At 30.7% G+C, this 22,850-nt stretch overlaps 1 protein-coding gene across 1 annotated transcript in view; it reads right to left on the minus strand.

Annotated features, from left to right (window-relative positions):
* Positions 1 to 1,393: 1,393 nt before the first annotated feature.
* The window catches only part of LOC136083629 (uncharacterized), a 40,520-nt gene continuing 19,063 nt past the window's right edge, over positions 1,394 to 22,850 (minus strand). The window contains exons 2-9 of the mRNA XM_065803109.1: positions 9,684 to 10,059; positions 8,325 to 9,358; positions 8,021 to 8,214; positions 7,088 to 7,616; positions 6,375 to 6,874; positions 5,845 to 6,082; positions 4,646 to 5,592; positions 1,394 to 4,473 (exon numbers count right to left, since the gene is read on the minus strand). Coding sequence (XP_065659181.1) covers positions 4,352 to 4,473; positions 4,646 to 5,592; positions 5,845 to 6,082; positions 6,375 to 6,672 — 1,605 coding nt within the window. The 5' untranslated portion in view covers positions 6,673 to 6,874; positions 7,088 to 7,616; positions 8,021 to 8,214; positions 8,325 to 9,358; positions 9,684 to 10,059 and the 3' untranslated portion in view covers positions 1,394 to 4,351. The remainder of the gene's footprint in view (positions 4,474 to 4,645; positions 5,593 to 5,844; positions 6,083 to 6,374; positions 6,875 to 7,087; positions 7,617 to 8,020; positions 8,215 to 8,324; positions 9,359 to 9,683; positions 10,060 to 22,850) is intronic.

The raw sequence follows: 22,850 nt of genomic DNA on the forward strand, positions 1-22,850 counted from the left end.
ACTGAACTTCTGCATATGTTTCATCTGGGAATAGCGAAAGACCAATAACCCAACCATAAGTTAAGGATTTCGGGTCTACAATTAATTTTGATGAAGTTTTTCTTTTGTTCAACTTGTCATTTTTAAATTCATTTTCTTCATTCTGAGCACTCTGCACTTGAGCTTGCAAGTTCAGGCAATAAGCATAGTAAGCATTCTTTTCTAAAGTTGCTTTATTTCCGTTTTGATTAATTAATCTTTTTGATAAAAAGTCTTGTAGGTCAGATTCCATTTTAAAAAGTCATCTTCAGTCATAGTGTCTGTAATTTGTTTGGAAGAATATTTCTTTGTTTTTAAAACTAAAGCTAAATTTTCATTACTAGCACACAAATTTTCATCAAATTTATTTTCTTCTAAATCATTTGAGCAATAAAGTAGAGACATTACTTTAAAAGAATTTACAGTCAAAAGCTTTAATAAAATTGTAAACAATCACTATCACCCCTTGAGCGATACCGGGATGCGATGCAATAAGTTTACGGCAACCGGACTGGGAACAGATCTATTGGACGGCAGCAAGGCGAACTATACTGAAGGCCTATTCATCGCGCAACCGTAAGCCGTAACTGGTGGCCTATTTTAATATTCTAAAAATTGCCAAGGTGAAAAGCTCACATTGAAAAACTTGCTTGAGAATTTTTAACTTTTTTAACTTAATCTTGTTTATTCTTTTATATTTCCAATAACTTTGTATTATTAATGTTTTTTAAATTATAAATTTTTGTAAATAATTTTAAAACACTGTATTTTTACTTACTTGTAAACTCCTTAGAGTGTTAGGAGTTATATAATATATATATATATATATATATATATATATATATATATATATATATTTATATGATTGAAAAAACAATCAATGTTCAATCTATTACGTTTTATGATGGTATTCCTTTATTTCTTGTTAAAATTTTTGAGAACTTACATTTTGAAACATTTCATTGTGGAATAAAATGTTTTATAAAAAGTTTGTGTAAAAATCATAAATATTGTTGATTCTTGGTCAAAGTTTGAGGAAAAACTACATTTTTTAAATGTCATGGAAATAGATTATAAGAAAAACATTATTCAGCAACAAATATCAGTTATGTCTGCAAAACTTATTGGAAAAAAATGTATGAATCAGATACAATTATACGTAGTTTTGAATATTTTTCAACATCTCGTGCTTTATACAATAAACTAAGAAACGATTTTCAATTGCCATCAGTTAGTACTTTGACACGCATAACATCAAAAGTTTTCAAAATTGATGATGCTAGTTTCTTAGACTCAGTTTTCAAAAACATTGAAGAAAAACAAAAATTTGTATAACTATTCACGATGAAGTATATGTTAAAAAAATTTTTAAGTATTTTTTTTTTACAAAGGTATTCTCATTTACTATACTTATTTTATCTGTTTTTGCTGCATTTAAATACCTAAAAATAAATAATAAAAAAAAATAAAATAAAAACCTAAAAATGAGGTGAACAGAGGAACCTAAGATTTTCACGACAAAACTCCTTTTTATGTACAAAAACTTACTTAAAATAAGAAAATAACGCAAATGCATCAAGAGACTATTTAAGGTATATATAAGGTATTTTTATTTACTATACTTATTTAATCTGTTTTTGCTGCATTAAAATACCTAAAAATACAAGTTTTTGAAATTACAATAAAAAATTAACTTCTGAATTTCATAAAAATCATGAAATGCAAAAAATATTTTTAAAAGCAAAAATATCTAAATTTTTAAATTGTATAATTGAAAAAACAAAACGAAATATTAGCATAATTATTCATGATGATAATTATTCATGATATATCAAAATAATGATGCTTTACCATGGTGGAACATTGTTTGGTAAATCTTTAGATGATCCATCATTATTGGCTAAAACTGTTTTGGGAATTATGATAGTATGTCTCAAAGGTGGTCCTAAATTTCTGTACAAGATGATTCCAATTTCAAAATTAAGTTCAAATTTTCTGTTTGAACAAATAAACTCCAGCATAAAACTTATAAAATCATCATCTGGCGATATAAAAGTTGTTATCTGTGATGGTAATCGTGTAAACCAAGCATTTTTAAAATTATATCATACTATTCCAGACAAACCTTGGAAAACGGAAGATGGGATGTACTTACTGTTTGACATTGTTCATCTTTTGAAAAACATTAGGAATCTATGGCTTACAGAAAAAACTGGGGAGCTAGTGTACAGTGATAATGGTATTCAAAGAACAGCTAAATGGGAGCACCTTAAATGCTTATATCAAATTGAATCAGAAAAGTTAGTCAAATTGTCAGACTTGAATGAAATTACAATAGCTCCCAAGCCAATTGAAAGGCAAAATGTATCTACTTGCCTTAAAGTTTTTTCAGATAAGACATATCATGCCTTGCTGACCTATTCTCAAATAATTTCAAATTCTAAGGATACTGCGATATTTATAAATAAAGTTATAACCTGGTGGAAAGTTTTGAATGTGAAAGGTCGTGGAGCTGATGTAAGACACAATGATCCACGAGAAGGACCTATTTGTAGTCCTGATGATTGCCGTCTTAATACTCTACTTCAGATTGGTGATATGGCTCTTGAAATAAGTTGTAAAAATGGCAAAAGAGTGAAGCAGTTATCTAATGACACTGCAAAATCAATTCACCATACTTGCTATGGTATTGTCGAGCTATGTAAATATTTATTAGCAACAAGTCATGATTATGTTCTTCTTGATATGTTTACAAGTGACCACTTAGAAACAGAAATTGGGAAATTGAGACAAGGTTCCGGAGGTGCCTACTTTATAAATGTTCAACAAGTTATAGAAAAATTGCATATAAATCACACATCACTGTTGTTATCTTTATTGACATAGATTCTTTTGATTTTAGTTCAGATTATGAGTGTGCTTCTTGTACATATGTTTTATGTGAAGCAGGTAGTGAAATATTTGACAATTTAGAAAAACTAGAGTCATCAATTTCTGATACTTCCAAAATGTCTTTGATTTATATTGCTGGTTATGTATGTAGAAATGAATATAATGAAAACATTTTGTTCAATCAAACATTACTTTATTATGAAAAGTTTGGTGAGTACCTCAAGTCTATAGATCATGGTGGTCTTGAAATTCCACCAGACAATGTTTGTTAATGGGTTTTTTTTTGCTTTGTCTTATTCCATTCGATAAAAGATAAAGTTTGTCGTAAGTCCTTAAGTGACATCTTTTTGCTAGTTTCTGAATTTTACTATTTTGAAATTAATCAAAAACATTGTAGGCCGGTGGCCATATAGGAAAAATGTGACTAAAAATGAGTTTTCGTTGGACACTTGTAATAACTAAGTTTTTTGTTTCGATATTGTTAAAGCATGGTACTAAGATACGAAAAACAGAAACTTGCCCCATTTTTGCCCTGCAGTTTTTGAGAAATTAGGGCTCGGGTTTTTTACCCCAAAAGGGCAATGGAAAAAAAAATTATGGTCAAATTTTGTGAAAGTGATATTTTACTTGTAGTAAATTAAACAATGAATACATTTTTTCTAACAACATTGACTTTAAAAGGCATTGTTCTCAAGGATAGACCCAATGCTAATTGTGGTTAGGGGGGGGGGGAACAATTAATAACTTTTTGTTCATTCAGTTGGCAAATGTGGACCTTTTAGTTCATTTAGTTTGCAAGTTTAAACTTTTTTGTTGTGTCAGATTGCAAATTTGGAATAGTAACCTTTTTAGACTTACGGCCCCCATTTACTTGATATCTAATCTCGTCGGCCATGTCTCAAGATAATAAGTTTTGTTTTTGTCGATGCAATTGAACTACCTCGTACATATATATTCTGTAACAAAAAGTAGAATACCTAAAGTTTGAAAAAAGAAAAAATACTAGAAATGTCAACAATTTTTTTATTCATCAAGATCGCTTTCTGACTCTATTTCATCATCATCATCATCATCATCATCATCATCATCATCATCATCATCATCATCATCATCATCATCATCATCATCATCATCATCATCATCATCATCATCATCATCATCATCATCATCATCATCATCATCATCATCATCATCATCATCATCATCATCATCATCATCATCATCATCATCATCATTTAATATACCTTTCAATGCATTTTTTTGTATGTAAACATCATAATCGGCACGTTTAATGTGTAAAATAAGCGAATCATAATTTGGAGGGAGCATCTCTTCTGTAGATTTGCCCATTTTGAACAAGTAATATCGTGCTTTATTGACAACATCTTCTTTGCTTGCACCATAAAGGTGACAAACAAATTTCTGTATGCCATTAACAACGTCATCTGATACATCTAGTGACATTCCAATACCTCGGAATGCTGTACAATATTCTTTTTTTTTCTGCCGTCTTTAGGGCAGATAATTTACCTTTTCCTCGAAAAGCAGACACTGCATCACAACCTAAGTAATAAGTAGAAACACTTCAAACATTTACGTTTTCAGATACAAAATTAGTTGACATAAACGGCACAATTTAATACATTATTTTTGATAAAGTAGCAAAATAGTGCATGAAATAAATTCTTTGCAAGAAAGATAATGATTTCACTTATAAAATTTAATTTGAATCTACCTGTAAAGGAATGGAATCCGACCATTGCATCACACCAATCGTAACCAATCTCTTTTGCAATTTTATTTGCATTAAGGATACGTTGTTTGTTTCCACATCCTGTTTCAAAATGAAGAGTTGCAGAGATAAACCAACTATGGTATAATGCACGTACGAACACATCTGTATCGGGGCTTGGAAGTATAACATGAGCATATGAAACCGAAGTGTGCTTACAATGTAACAATAACCGAGTATCAGCTTCTTTGTGGTCACAACAAAGTTCGGACAATTCCGTACAAATCGAATTTCTGAAGCAGTATGTGCTATCACTATGTGTAATAAATATCTCTATTTCATTTATTGCATAACCTTTCCATTCTTCCAAGAGAAACTTAACCAATTCCTCTTTATTTCTGCCAACACTCATAAACTTCTTCCATTGTTTTGGTACTTTTTGATCAGGCCCAAATATAGTAACATTCTGGACACCAGATTCAGCTCGTCTTTGTCGCTCGGCGTGTTTGATACTAATATTTCGATACCTGTCCGTAACAAAGTTAACTCTATTTGACTTATGCCTAAGAGCAAAATTCATTAACATAGTGAAGTACCAACGAACCCAATAGTTACATTCGTTTTTTAAAACTACAGTTTTTCCTGTGGACAATTTAACTATATTTTTGTAGCTTGCAAATGTCTTTAGCTTTAACATTTTTCTTCTGATAAAAATATCCGGATCATCATTATTCAGGTTATCCCTTATAAAATTATCACAGTTTTTCTGGTAAGCTCGATCTAGATCTTTTGTAGTTTCCTTATCTGCAACAATCCCAGTAACAATATTTACAAGATTATTTGTGACTTCGTTTTCAAATGGATTAATCATTGAAGAAACTGTTTCCATTACATCAATAACTGATTTTTCATCTTTTCTAATTCTTGTTACATCCAAATCTTTACGAACCCTTAAAATCAGAAATCAATACTTGTCTTATAAGATCATATTAACTAGTAAAAATGGTATACAACAATATAATAATATAACTAAAACATTAGGTTAAGAATGAACTCATCAGACGTTCTGTTATGTTCACCTAATTTGTTAAGTTTACCTAAGTTGCAACTTGTGAATGATTACAATGATTGCAAAGAATGATTAACAACATTGATACATGAATACAAGTAAGAAAGAAACCAATAAAAATACTGAAAAATACCTAGATTCCTTTACATAGCCACTGAGTAATTTACATTGTTGGGCAATTAACGATCTTTCTGGTTGTAATAAAATCCATCTCTGCACAGCTCCTCGATTGAGGGTATTGCCAATTATGCCTCTATTGGTTTTACAATCTCTATTCCACGTTTGTTCTATTGCCTGATCACATGCAATAGCTGAGAAAGAACTGGCTTGACGTTGAACTGTCCAGTTATTTTTAAAGTCCGTCAGTAGGCCTTAAATGTAAGCAATATTGTAAAAATGACACTAAGTGTAACCGCAAAATGTTTGTAACTTAAAACAACTGCACATTGTGTATTAATAGGATTTTAAATATATCTTCTAAACAATCAAAGGGAGTTAAATTATAAAAGAATAATGTAGTTATAAGTACAATATAAACATTTGTAGTTATAAACATATATATACAACATATATACAAAAATATAGATTAATTTCATGCAGATGTAGCACAATGTTTCAATAAAGTTTATTTTTTTAGTGCAAAAACAATAAACTTAAACACACCTTGATGCGTGCTATCTATTGCTTTCATCTCTAACCAGTAAGGACAGAGATACCTTGCATAATTGACTCTGTCGTATGCAAAATACCAGGGTAACATCATCCTCACACATTCTAAATAAAGCTCCCAATTCGTTGTTCTAGTAGCACCTAGGAATAACATCATCAGCCAAACCATATCAATATAAGAGCTCCAAAATCTAAAAGTGCTTAATCTTTCTGAGGAGATTTTAACAAATTCGTCATATCTGGGTAAATAAAATAATACTTGAGATATACCATTGGAATTCAGAAGTTCCATGTAGTTCCATTAATAACAAGCAGAAATCCTCTACTTTACGTCAGTTGTCAACATCCAAGGAGTTCAAGAATGATTCAAATCTAAGGCGACTTAAAGCCTCAAACATGATTTTATGCACCATTATGCTTCTGTTATAGTGTTTACCTGTGAGAATACCTTTAATTGCTTCCTCTGCCTCTAGACCAGATTCAATGACAATATCCTTAAATTGAAACTGATATATCAATGCCCAAAGTTTACAGTTTTAATAAACCAATAAATGATAGCTTTCAAATATTTAAAAAAAATTAAAGTTTATGATTTTATCAAAAACTTGAACACAAAAAATCAAAATTTGTCAAAATATCTTTTATCTCTAAATAGAAATAGCTATCTTCTAAAATTTTCATCCTTATGTTTAAAACTAATTAAATACCTTAAAACCGGATCCATTAAGTCTTTTAGCAATAGCAGTCATAAATCATAGTATGAAATTCGCCAAGTCTTACTACAAATCTATTCGAAAACTCAGGTTCCTTTCACCGAGCCATTTGAATTTTCTAATGCCCAGCCTCATCACAGACAATTATTCCATACTTCAAATTTAGTTTTTTCATAATATCAACACTTCTACATAATTTTGTGTATACTGTTGCAGTATCAGTAACAGGAGCATCAACAACTGGTAAATATCCAATGTACGAGACATGAGAGGCAGCTTTGTTTTGACCAATATTGAAAGCAGTCCAACTTGGAGAGGAATTTTCTTTAATTTGACTTTTGCATTATAGATAAGCCCTATCTTGATCCTTGACTTTCTCTATTGATATAGATGAAATGACAAGATCAATGTTTATTTTTTCGATTAGCTTTTTAAGCTTGGGTGATTCTTTTTTCCCAATCTGATAAGGTAATATGCTAGAAAGCGGTTCTTGAATAGATCGAAATCGTTTTGAAACTGTTATCTGATAAAAAAAAGTGAAATGGTATGAAGTGGGTTACTAAAAGAATGAAGTTTTTTTTATAGAAAATAGCTAAATCCAATCAAGAAACATAAATGAATGAACACCAACAAAAAAAAAGAATCGTTAGCTATAAAACTATATAGTTTTAACAAACAACATAAATGTTTCAAAAAAGATCATAAAGTTTCTAATTTTGATTTAGTATAATTGATATGCAGTGATATAAGTGATATGCATGTGAGGGGGGAAGGGCAAGATGTCATCCAGCCACCTTTTTAAAAACCATAATCCATTCTTTTCTATATCTTTCCTAATATAGCAAAGATTAGACAAGAAAATTGTATTTATAAATAAGTGAAAACTGTCCCTTTATTTTTTCCCCTTACATTGCGCACTATTTGTACCTCTCTTTTTTTCTTGGTTTGGTCCAATATTTAAAGGTTGAACAATGATTCCATTAGCCATATGAGTAGTTCCTTTCCCAGATCTTGTTTCCTCACCGAAATCGATGTTGTCCCAACCCAAAATTGACAGTGATGTGTCTTTAGCTCCTGATTAAAAATTTGATTCAGAAGACCAGAAATTTATTGTATAAACCCTATAAAAAATTTATGCTGTTATTAAGATAAATTATATACTTATTTTGATTTTTTGAATATATTATTGTTTATATTATGGTGATAACACTTACAAGATGTTTAATCTTACCTTGTGGTACAACTTCATCTTCTTTTAGATTGATAGATGCTAATGCTGTTTCATATCTCATTGTTGCCGAATATGATATACAATGACCTAAACCACTCAATATTTTTATCAACTCTTTTGATCCAGTTATCTGCCTTGTTGCCATTGACAATGCCACAGATTTAGGTGTTTGTTTGCGTCCATTTGAACTTATATATATGCATTCTTGAATTAAAGATAAAACTTTTTTTTTAATGATTTCCTCTATACATATGTAGGATTTAATTTTTGGTTCATCATCAATACCTAACAGCTAAATAAAAAAATTAAATAACCCAGGTGGTACAATGTTTTTTATATTTTTAAATGAGAATTCAGAAGATAATGGAGGCCATGTTGAAAAGAAATCAGGAGTTTTATTTGTTATATTTCGAAAATCCAATGCTGTTCTATATATGCTACTCGTATCAACAAATTCATAGTTGATATTTTGAGGTTTATCACTATCCGACAAAGGTTCTATTTGAGAAGACTCACTTTGTGATGTTTCATTATCATAAACAAGGTTCTTTTCAGCAAAATGGCCACTTGATAGATTTTCAAGCAAAACTATTTCACTTGAATTTCTTTTATCAGGTGTGTGGAAAATTAATTGTGGAAAAGCTGCTTAAATCCTTGACTTTAAACAGGACACTTTATAATTACTGGCATCAATATTTTCTTCACGATAAACGATTGAAACAAACAGACAAAACAACTTTGACATAAACATGATTTTCTTCTTTTTAGCTAATTTTTCTATTATTATTTCATTTGAAAATATATGAAAAGATTTATTGCAATATTGAACTTTAGGCTGACCTTTGTGTCGATTTGCTAAACACTTTGTATAACTTATGTAACACGTTCAATGATATTTAACTTCAAGAGCAACACATTTCTTTCCGTTAATATGTATAAGAATATTTTCATCGAATTTATAGTTGGCTGCTTCTCTTAACCTCCCACAATGTTTCTGATCTTGAGAGCGATTCAAGCGTTCGTTTTAGAGATACCTGAAACCAGCATTGAAAATTAATATTTCTAAACAGTTATTACCCTCTCAACAGTTATTATCAAAAAGTTACTCTAATGCAATTTTAAAAAGAAATTTAGTTATATTGTAAAGATACAATTTTTCTATTAAACTGTTTGCTATACAAACAAAAAATTATTTTAATTTTTTAATTTTAATAATACTTATTTTAGCACTATTGACATCAACCAAACCAAACAAATTAAAAAATAAAATAAAGAGAGATTTTTGAGAAAAACTTTTGTATAAAGTATGCATTAGCTATAGATTATTAAATAAAATTATTTAATAATGTGCAATTTTACCTTGTTATTATTCCATTTTTATTTCTTTTGACATATTATGCGTATATCTGGCCACAAATAATTACTCTCACCCAATTGTCTACACCGAAATTTTTTTCTTTTTGGCTGAGCTTCATCAGTGCTTGCATTTATAGATGTCAATTGTTGCATTTCATCATCTATATTAGTTTTCCTACATTCTTTTAGCTCAGTTTGTTGGTGTTCATCCCAGTCAATTTTTTCTGTCTGCTTATTATATTCTGCTCTTTCAAGTTTGAAAACATTACAAATACGTTTGTAACATTTTGGATGGTAAAAATAACCCATGGCAAAGCTTTCCATTTCTACAATATCTGCCATTAAGTTGAATTCCTCATCTGTTTTAGCGTTAATGGTTCTAAAAGAAAATCTTACCTCATCTTCATTATTATTTCGAAGCTTGCACCACCTTTTTCGTGTGCTAAATATTTTTTTTATAGCTTTAGTACTGCATTTTTTAATGCATTTATTCGGTATATCATCAAAATGAATTAAACAAATATTACACAGGTCAACAAAAAAAAAATTTTTTTCTGGTGCCGAGCAAACAATTTGTTTTTTGTATAGCATTTCTCATTTTGATTTCAAATATGCAATTCTTTTTTTACTATCACATCAAGTTGTAAAGATATTTAGGTTCAAATCTTAAGTATTTAGGGTAAAGTCCCTAATATTGTCGAAAAACTTACTTAAGATTTGAACCTAAATATCTTTACAACTTGACGTGATGGTAAAAAAAGAGTTTCATATTTGAAATCAAAATGAGAAATGCTATACAAAAAACAAATTGTTTGCTCGGCACCAGATAAAAAAATTTTTTTTGTTGACCTGTGTTATCGCTTAACGATATACCTGCCATCTTGTCTGTTTATATTTTTAACCAAATGTGACAGAGATATTTTACGGAAAAATTTATTATAAAGTTTTAAACACCATTCGGCCGTTTTAGTTGTTCCGTAAATTACTAATTGTCAACGACAGACTAATCGTTAGAAAACGATAATGCACGATAAAGAAAAGTAAAATGATAGATTGTGAAAAAACTGCTGAGTAAAAAAAGGGCAAGTTTATATTTTTAAAATGTTAATACTAAGAAACGCTTGAATCAATATGGAAATTTCAGTTATTAGTCCAACTGGATGAAGCGATAATCAATGTTGGCCACCGACCTATTGCAACACACTTGCTAATATATTTTTAAACAATTTTTGTGCACAAATTACACCAAGATCTAATAAAGAACCTGCATTAAAAGTTTTAAAGTTATCATAAATTTGTTTTGAAAAGAATGATTTGTATCTGTTGTTGTTAAAGTATATGCAAATGTTTTCTTTGTTTTAATTTTTTTTATTATATAAAATTTTAACTTTTAATTACATTTTAATATAAATATTTCTAAATAAACTAATTAAACTCATTATGAGTCATATTTTGACTCCAAAATATAATTTTATAGCAGAGTTGCTGATAATCCGTAAAAATAATAGGCCCCCAGTCACGGCTTACGGTTGCGCGATGAATAGGCCTTCAGTATAGAGCGCCATGGACGGCAGTGTAGTGTATTAAAGTTTCCATCTCAATAAACGATAACTAATTTTATTTTTACAAATTAAGTCAGCTTTAAGTAATGCTTTGTTTCCAGAAGTGACTGAGGGAATTTTTTTTGTTTAATTTCAAAAGCCTTATCTATAAATGCTCTGTAATATGATGATGTAAATATTATACGTCATAATATTATAAGTTGATGAAGCTTTTTTGTTGTTATTGCTTTCTCTTTAATTTTCCGTTTAAATATATTTACAATGTACATATAATAAAATCAATGGGTAGAGCAATAAGAAGACACCGTTTTGACTTTTTTTATTTTTTTCCTGAGTTTTAATTACGTTTGAAATAAAATCTGTTTAAAAACTTTAATAGAACTTGTATCCCTCTGTTAAATTCTACACATCTCTTTATTTAAAAGCTACGTTTCCCATAAAGTTTAACTACTAAAAACAACTTTAGTTAAAGTGGGACAATCTCAAATTTATATTGATGTTTTCTGTAATAGTATCTTTTGCCGCTTTTACTGTCTGGTGTGATATAGACAGTAGGTTACAGCAGAAATATTCTTATGTAAAATTCAGTTTTAAATAGAGTCTCCTTAAATATTTTTTTGATCTGACGAAATTTTGATACCCAAATTTGTACTTTTAGAAATTGAAAAAATATGTAACATTTTTTTTTAAAAACCGCATCATTAACACCATCATTAACCTCTTTTTAATTTTTTTTGCATAACACAATGAAGAACATTTTTTTTGAGATGTTACCTATTCTTTCCATTTTTAAAATTTGGATCCAATATTTGGATCCAAATTTTAAAAATGGAAAACTGATTTGGGTAAAATCCAAATTTTAAAATTTGGATTTTACCCAAACGATATTTAGATAACACTATTTGAAAAAAAAAAAAAATTAACACATCTTTTAAGTCAATTGACATTAAAAGCTTAATAAAAAATTTTTCTTTGTTTTAAACGCAGGTAATAGCTCTCTATGTTGAGGTGTAGCTCAAATATAACCATCTTTTGTATCTGGTAGTTGCAACATAGATGCGATTGTCACTTGTTTTACAGCACGCTCGGCAGCTTAAGTATGAATTTTCACAGAAAGAGTTATTAAATGTGCCAATCTTAGCAATAAAAACTTATATTTAGTAAGCGAACAAGTAAAAACAGATTTTTGTACGTCATCTTTTTCCCATTTAACTAGCTCTTAAAGAGCAGTTGCTACAAAATTCAGTTTTGATGTTGTTTTTTTTGTCGTGTTCGCATATCTCAAAGGATATAAAAGATAAAAATACTATCATGGTTTGCATACCAAGCTCCTGACTGGGTGTAGAGAGTCACAATTTTTTATTTACCTTATCATGTTAATTTAAGAAGCCAGTTTATGTAGGTTAAATATTTGGCTTGAAATATTCAACTGAAAGCAGCAGGCTTAATGCAATGTTTTTTTGCGTCCTGTAAGTAACACAGCATATAATCAACTAAAATTCCTAAACCTATAATAATTTTACATACATGTATATATATATGCTTATATATATATATATATATATATATATATATATATATATATATATATATATATATATATATATATATATATATATATATATATATAAATAAATATAAACTGTATATATAAATACATATTATATATATATATATATATATATATATATATATATATATATATATATATATATATATATATATATATATTTATATATATATATATATACAAGATTGCCCAAATAACACCAATTTCCAAAAACCAAGATCTAACTGATTTCCATTCTACCAATCCACGCCCTATATCAAATCTGAACAGTGTTTCCAAAATTCTTGAAAAGCTTGCTTTATCTAGTCTTCTTCCGCATGTAACTTCCTCTGTAATCTTCAATCTTATACAATCTGGTTTCCGACTCAATCATTCACCTGAAACAGCACTCCTTAAGATTTTCAATGACATTCTATCAAACATTGATAATATATCAACTACTTCCTTCCTCTTCAAACATATCAGCTGCCTTTGATTCTATTGATCACAGACTACTAACAGAGCGTGCAAAAAACGAGTTTAGTATCACAGGAACTGCAATGAAATGGTTTTCTTCATACCTTCGTATTCGAAAAACTTTTGTTTCTAATGGAACAACAAAATCATGAATCTCATAAATTTCAACAGGAGCACCACAAGGTAGTGTTATTGGCTCCTTTCTATTTTCCATGTTTGTGTCTCCCGTAAATGGCATTATAGCTAAGATATAATCACCATCAATATGCTGATTATACTCAACGGTATACTGCCGTCAGACCAGGTATAGACCATATAAACAATATAGTTAAATGTGCAAATGAAGTCATCACATGGTTTTTTGAAAATAGATTACTGCTTAATCCATAAAAAACAGAACTGTCTTGTAAACAAACATTAATCAACAATTAAAGTTGGCTTCAATAAAAATTCGCTAGCAAAGGTAAGATACTATGTAGACTATAAAACCTTAATAAATATCTGGTATGCTATCTTTGGGATTTAAACAACTTTAAAATGTATTCTACACCATAAAGTGCTCAATGTTCTTAAAAGAATAGCGCAATTATATATTAGTAGAAAATCACTGAACAAAATTTTTATTTTTTTATTTTTTTTCCTTTTTTTACAGTGTAAAATGAAAAAAAAATTTTGTTAAGTGATTTTCTACTAATATATATATATATATATATATATATATATATATATATATATATATATATATATATATATATATATATATATATATATATATATATATATATATATATATATATAAATATATATATATATATATATATATATATATATATAATATATATATATATATATATATATATATATTAGGGATATGACTTTTTTGCAACCTACTAGGCCTGTATCGTAATTCAATGAACTTTTATGTAAAAAGAACGAATAGATGTTTCATTTTGACATATTTTGAAAAAAGGTCACCCCAAAACCAAAAAATCGAATTTTCAATAGGTAGACTTTTGTACAGTAAATGAATATTAAAGGCTGAAGATGTTGTAAGTGTCATACTCCTGTTGTTATTTTATTTATTTATGCAACATGTACTGTGATATAACAAAAAACATTATGTGATATATAATTATACAAGTATTACAAAATTAACAGTATCAAAGCGTCTAGTACAACAATATACATAACTGTCTGTGTCTATAGGCCTACTGTGTTTAGTACATGGGTCACATGATGCTCACGTCTCATAAAGAGTCTAGCGCTTATTACTTAGAATGAATCGAAGTTGCAGTTTGTCTTTCTTTCTGCAGGAAGCATACAGGTCTTGCATCACCTTGATTGCACGTTCAGCTATCTGATTACTTCGTGGTATGTCGATGACGGATGGCTCTTTCTTCCAGTGATTTTTGAATGACTGCAATGCCTTTTTGTAAGGCTTCAATACATCAGATAAATTCTTGAAGTCATTGTCATTGTACTTTTGACTACTAAACCAATGTTCTGCCCACTCATATGAAATGAACCTGCAAACCTTCTCCAAATTCTTTCTCGCTTCAGGCATAAGAATGAACGCCAGAATGGCGAGAATGGCTCTTGAGTTCCATCTGGCATTGCTCATATTAGGAATGTTCTGAAAGTGAATCAGAGGGAAGTTTCTTTGTTCTTCATAGAACCTAAACACTCTTGTTAAATGGTACAAAAACTTCATATCGTCTCTCCACCCTGATTTATCAAGAATTTCTACAGTTCCATTCACAAACTTATCCTTCAGTTCATCATACTTATTCAACAGTTCAGACACAAATGGGTATTCAATGTTTGGAGATTTGGTATCACCCCCAAGTTCTTCGTCCATCACTAGACGGAGAATCCTGTCTAGTACGTGATGCTGACAACCGATAAATTGTGGTATTGTGACACCCTTTAATTTAAACATACGTTGCAACTTCACAACAACTCCATTTCTCTTCCCAGTATTGACGTTTGTTGTATCAGTAATGATCATCTTAATTGAATTCCACAAATTGTATTCATCAATAAGTTTGGCAATTTTTTCAGCAACAGTTTCAGCTTTGCCATCTTTTAAACGCAGTGCATCAAGTTTCACGTCAGTTCTTTCATTCTGAAGTACAACTACCTGATATTCCTTATCATCTATTCGTTTGCCGTCAAAGTTTAAGGACCACTGTTCCATTTTAAGTTGTTGTATCATTTCTTTTTTTAATTTACCTGCCTCTTTGAATATGGACTTGTAAATTGCTGATTGACTTGGAGTTGGAATATCAATACCTTGTTGTGATAATACATTGCATATTTTAGCAGCTTTCTTTGTGGAAACTCCACTTGATGTAACCATACTTACAGCAAATTTACTTTTGTAGTGCTTTCTAGTTTTTTTCTGAGTGTCCTCATCATCGTCTTTATCACCGTCGTCGTCTTCATCATCTTCACTCTTACTTTTGCAGTTTTCAGATTCAGTACCACTGTCTGTGGTAGACAGGACTTGTGATGTGGAAGGTATTGCTGTTCCAGACTGGACTTTCCTTCTATTGGAAGGGTGAATGGTTTCTTTACTTGCCACTTGTCCTGTTGAGTACCCCACCTGTCCTTTACTTTCTTTTTGTAGGTGGTATAGACGTTTATCTTCCGAGGATAACCACTGGCCATTCACTTTCGTGATGTCAAATAATGCATTGAGAACATCATATTTTCCACGCTTGACACATTCATCATAGACCTTCAGCACCTTCATAAGCTTTGCTCTTATCACTTGATCAGACACACGTGGAAAATTCAGTTTATTGTCCCACAATTTTGTAATTTCCTTAGAAATTTGGTCTATTCGTTCTTTTCTTCCTTTAACATATGCTCCGAGAAACTGGTATCTTCCTACGATCTGCAATTGAAGTGGTATTCTGGATTTTTCATCGAGTGAATGTTCTTCTACAGCCACGCTTCCTCTTCTTCTGTGTGACTCTTGAAATCTCACCAAATTTTTAGTCCAAGTCTTCTTGTTCTTTGTTACTGTGGTATGACTTTTCGTGTGAGACATCATATAATATTGTTACGACTTTACGGATAGCTGAGCGTAAATATCCGTTTAATAAAGTCGTTTAATTAATAAAATACTTTAACTGTATAGTAATCCAATTATAGTTCGATAATCCAGTCAATGTTGATAACAGTTCGATAATCCAGTCCGTATCCTAACGATAATGCTACAACTACTTATACTTCGTACACTTACAGCGTCTTTAGTTCGCTACAGTAGTTCCTTATTAGCTCAGTTACACGCAGAGTACTTCATAGAACTATTCACATTATCAACACTGAGCTCTGACAGCAGCTCGCTTATATAATTATTTAGAGCTTCCAGAATGTTCTACTAAGTTCTATAATCTTCTACAGTCTGTTACAGTCGTCTATATCACCGTGGTAACACAATGACGTCATCACATAACAATTCCAAGTATTTGCCGGCACACGGCCGTTTCGTTGCCATGGTAACGTGTGGCGTTATATTTATAAATTCATAACAAAATAATGAAATAAATAGAATTAAGCTGAGAATTAAGCTTAAGATTAAAACATCGGTCAAAAATGAATGTATAAAAATGGTAAATCAAATTTTTATTTTGGGGGTGACCTTTTTTTGTTGCAGAAAGCTATTTGGGCCTTTTTTCATGATTTTAGGTAAAAGTTCATCGATTTATGATACAGGAAACATTTTATTTGAAAAAAAATTAAAAAGTCATATCCCTAATATATATATATATATATATATATATATATATATATATATATATATATATATATATATATATATACATATATATATATATATATATATATATATATTAGCATGAGTTACCCGGCGTTGCCCGGGCCAATATTTAAACTGGCTTACCTGATATCTGTACACAAAAATGGGCCCAAAAAATGGTCTCCCCTTGACCCCGGGGATCGGGGTACGGGGTCAAAACCCAGCTAAGAACCTTCTCCTCCTCGAGGACTACCCCCATGCCAAATTTCATCGAGATCGGTCCGGCGGTTTGGATTTCTATAGAGAACAAACAAACAAACACACACAAACACACATTGCCCTTTATATATATAGCTGGAGTTACCCGGCGTTGCCCGGGCCAATATTTAAACTGGCTTACCTGATATCTCTACACAAAAATCGGCCCAAAAATCGGCCCCCTGACCCCGGGGTCAGGGGGGACCATTTTTTGGCCCCCTTGACCCCGGGGGTCGGGGTACAGGGTCAAAACCCAGCTAAGAACCTTCTCCCCCTCGAGGACTACCACCATGCCAAATTTCATCGAGATCGGTCCGGCGGTTTGGATTTCTATAGAGAACAAACAAACAAACAAACACACACACACACATTGCCCTTTATATATATAGAAGATATACATATATACTATGTTTTTAATATATTAAAGTATTTTTGTTTCTTTATATAAAAGTGCTGCATTGTTTCGATTTAAAGAAATAACTATGTAACTGTTTAGAGACAAAGTTCCTCAAGTTTTATTCATCACAAAGTTCATTATCTGTACACGAAAATTAATAAATTATTCAAAAGTATTAAAAAAATTTATTTTCCTTCTGGAAAAAACAAGTGCAACTCGACAAAATATTGACCAAGCTGTATTTTGCTATCAATATTTCGTGGCGAATCCTTTGTTGTTGATCACAGCCTTGCATCTTCGAGGCATAGATTCGATAAGGTGATCAATGAAACTTTGTGGAATCGCGGCCCAGGCCTTTTGGATTTATTCAAACAGTTGATCCTTATGACGAACACCTTCAGGATTAATTCTGTGGTTGACGATATCTCACAGGTTCTCGAAAGGGTTAAGATACGGAGATTGTGGCGGCCAATCCATCACCGATAAGTGCTTGTCTTAAAACCACTGCGTTTTAACTACACTTTTGCAGTGTGTTTCGGATCGTTGTCTTGCTGAAAAACCCATTTTATTGGCATATTCCATTCAGCATGAGGTAACATAACATCTTTCAGGATATTTTTACACATGAAACGGTCCATGATTCCATCGTTTCGATGTATTGAACCTAGACCGTTAGCGGAAAAAAACACCTCCAGACCATAACATTGCCTCCACCATGCTTCACGGTCTTATGGTAGTAAAGTAAATCGAGGCGTTATCCGGCCGGTCGACATACACGGCAAATGCCATCGCTCCCAATGATGTTCAACTTCGATTCATCACTGAACAGGACAGTTCGCCATTTCTGCACATTCCAATCAATATGAGATGTAGCAAACAAGAGTCTTTTCTTCTGGTTTTTAAGTGAAATCAGCGGTTTCTTTGCAGGGCGTTGAGAAAACAATCCGTCTTCAACAGCACGTCGTCTGATTGTTCGGTCCGATACAGGCAGCACTAATTGCTTTTGTATCTTGACTGATAATATCCAGGGATCCTTCTCGACGGATATGACGATCATAGAATCCTCTCTAGAAGTGGTGGAACGCGGTCTTCCACCTTTGTTATCTGCTGCCAACTTCCCCGTAGAACGATATTTGGAACATAGTCTTGATACGGTCCATTTTTTCACACGATATTTATCACAAATACTTTTTTGTGACATTCCACTTTCGTCATCGCCGATAATTTTCTTTCTTAGTTCCGATCCAAGACTGTCGGGAGCCATTTTTGCACTTGAAGTCACAAAAATAATAAAAATAAATAATCACGCTTCTCAAGGCTTACCGTGTTACATTTACCTTGTGATGATACAATAATGCTCTGTGGAACACAACGTCTTAGTTGGATGTGGACTGTGTTGATGTAATGAAGCACTTGTTGTATTTCACTTCTTGTATTGATGTTCTTCGATAAAACACTATGATAAAACTCACTTCGATAAACTGTCTTGATAATACTGACTGATTGACTTCCATATACTGACTGAATTACATGTAGATTTACATGTGTCTTATATAGTAAAATGAACCTGTGTGAAACTGTTCTGGAAGATTCTAGATACTTCTTTTCGATGCTTCTGGAAGCTTCTGGACGCGTCTGGATGCTTCTGAATGTTTCTGGATATTTCTGGATGCTATTGGATGCTTCCAGATGCTTCTTCTGGAAACTTCTGGAAGCTTCTGCATGCTTCTGGAAACTTCTGGAAACTTCTGGATACTTCCTTTAATTATTAAAAAACTTCCGTGATGTTGACACGGACCAGACTTAAGAAAATGAAACAAACAAAAAAGTTGCACTTGTTTTGTCCGCTGCAAAATGGCACTTGTCAACGAAATTCTGCCTGTGTGCTGTCACCTGTCAGCTGATTGCTCATGTCATGGAATTCTATGACTCCAGACTCCTGAACTGTTTGCTGTGGTAGTTTAGTTCGTTTCGTTTTTAAGACATGTAAAATTAGGAACACTTTTTAGCATTGTTCTATGATGGTTGCAAATGTTTTGTCCAATACTGTATATATATATATATATATATATATATATATATATATATATATATATATATATATATATATATATATATATATATATATATATATATATATATATATATATATATATATATATATGTATATATATATATATATATATATATATATATATATACATATATATATATATACATATATATATATATATATATATATATATATATATATATATATAAACACACACACACACACACACACGCACACACACACACACACACACACACACACACACACACACACACACACAGAGGCATCCCGAGGGTGTGGGCATTGGGATGCCTGGCCTTCCTACTAAATTTACTAATCGGCATACTGGACAATGGAGTTGGCAAAATATATAGTTGATATATAGATATATAGTTGGCAGTCGGCAAATGTCAGCTAACGAGGACTTTATTTTTTAGTCAGCAAAAAAGTCGGCCAAATATAACGAGTTTAAACTATTTTAAAGAACTTTTTTGTATTAACGTCATTTATTAACTACAACTGCGCATTAATCATACCAGTAATTAAAAAAAAAAAAATCAAAGAGCCAGAACTTATCTTCGAAAAAAAAAAATTTTCGCTTTATAAAATATCTTGATAAATAATTTGTTTTGGAAACCTTAATTAAGATAAATCTTATTTTTTAAGTATAATAATTTAGATACGAGCACAACTTATCTTGGCACTTGGGGATCGCTTTAAGTATTAAAATTATATTATATACAGAATATAAATTATAAAAATAAAATTTTATAATAATAATATGCTACATAAAGCATAACTTTATGTAGCATATTATTAGTAATGTTTCCTGTTTATACTTGTAACTATTTACAAATAAGGAAAGAGCAAAATATGATCAAAGAGTTAAAAAAGAAAAACGCATAACAGACAATATTAAAGCATTAAAACATAAAAAGAAAAACTTATGGAACCAATTAGGAGCTGGTAAACTCAAACATCTGAATATATTAAAATTTTGATTATATGTTAAATTTTGTTATAAGCTTTGTAACTACTATTTCTACTGTTATTAATGTTTTTTTGTTATAAAAATACACTGCTGCCAAAAAATACGAAGCCTATGGTATCAAGGGTGTTCTACATGGCTAAGTATCGTCCTTTTTTTTGTGATGGGTAAGTACCTGTCACCGTTTCTTGAGACTTTAAATGGTGTGCTTCAGGGCTCTGTGCTTGATCCCTTGTTATTCTTGATATTTGTAAACGAACTACCATTAGTTGTTAATTCGAATTGGAAATTATAGGCAGATGACATTAAACTAATAAGAGTTATAAAAATGTAGAATACCACGAGTCTTTGCAGAATGACATCATTGAATTTATAAAATAGGCAAATATCTGGTTGACCAAGTTGAAAGTTGTAAGTACAAAGTTATGTATGTAGGTAAAAAGAATTTACAAATATGTTATAGTATGACCACAACGGCAAAGAGCATACATTAGATACAACAGTAAGTAAAAGAGATTTAGACGTGATTATTTCATTTGACCTTAAATGGCATGATCAAATGACTTCAGTGGCGGCAAAAGCGCAAAGAACTTTAAGTCAAATTAAATGTACATTTACATACTTTGATGTGTAAACAGTGAAATCACTATATACAACATTTGTAAGACCGTTTCTTGAAAGATGGTTTCTTGAAAAGCGATGGGTTTAACATTATTGGAGAAAAAAAGAGCAAGAGGAGATCTTATACAATAATACAGATTAAAAGTAAAATATAGACCAAATAATTTGGTACAAAAATCTACAATCGGCATCATCCTTGTCTTGTTCAGGTCCGGCTTCTTTCGTATGGGGCATCAAATACAGGTTGAAGAGAGAATACATACTATCTTGTTTACTGAGATATAGTTTTTTCACAAACCGAGTTTTTAATAATTGGAATTTGTTACCAAATGAAATCATAGAAGCAAGATCGTTGAATATTTTTAAAAACAATTGTTTTAAACAGTGCGGGCTGTCTGCATTTTGTTCCACAATATATATATTTTTTGAATATTTTATTACATTTTTATTACAATATTTTATTACATTGTAATTGTTATTACTGTAATTTTAACTGCAATAAACATTACTATTACTATTAATAATAACACCTTTCTTACGTTTGATATTAGTTACTAACACCTTTCTTACGTTTGATATTAAATTGCATTTAAATATTTTTTTTTAAAGACTTTTTTTTTAAAGCAATTACAAAAAACAAATGAGTTTTATTTTGACAAATGAGTATAAAGTAAATTATAATGGAGAATATTGTTTATATGGTGGAGAATTTTGTTTATATTAAGCAAGGAAAATATTTATTTTTTTATTTAAAACAAATTTAAAATTTTTTATATTGAAACAAATTTCAAATGTTACAGCCCAAACCAACGATTAACGGAATCTCTAAAAGAAAAAACTTTAAGGATTTTATAAACGCTTATATATCTAATAAACGCTTATCTTTTTAAAAGAAAACTACTTTTCAAGAACTTTTTTATTTATCTATATATTGGCGAAAGCTACTTTTTAATACATTGCTTTCAAATTAAGTTTAGAAATTGTGTATCATTGATTAACAAAAAGTTATTGATCATTATCAAACAATTTGAGTTTATAAATTTGCGCTTATTCAGCCGTCCATAAATGGGACGACTGAATAAGCACGAATTTCATAAGTGCGAAGCAGTTGCAAAATTTGGCACAAGTGCAAACTAACATAAGTGCACCAAAAAATTTGCAAACATTGGCATAAGTGAAAAAACTGGTACAAGTGCGAACTAGAATAAGTGCGAAGCAGTTGCAAGAACTGGCATAATTGCGATTTGGCATAAGTGCACAGAATAAACTTGTTAACATTGGCATAAGTGCGAAATGCCAATTTGCAATTATGTAAAAATTTGCAATTTTATTAGGTACACTTATGCCAGTTTTTGTAACTACTTTGTACTTATGACAATATTTGCAAATTCTTTAGGCGCCCTAATACCAGTTCGCACTTAGGAAATTCGCGCTTATTCAGCCTCCCGCACAGTGGTCTGAAAAATTTGATTTTTGACCAAAATTAAAAAAAAAATCTG

This window comes from Hydra vulgaris, chromosome 08 (genome assembly GCF_038396675.1).
Source record: "Hydra vulgaris chromosome 08, alternate assembly HydraT2T_AEP".
NCBI lineage: Eukaryota > Metazoa > Cnidaria > Hydrozoa > Anthoathecata > Hydridae > Hydra > Hydra vulgaris.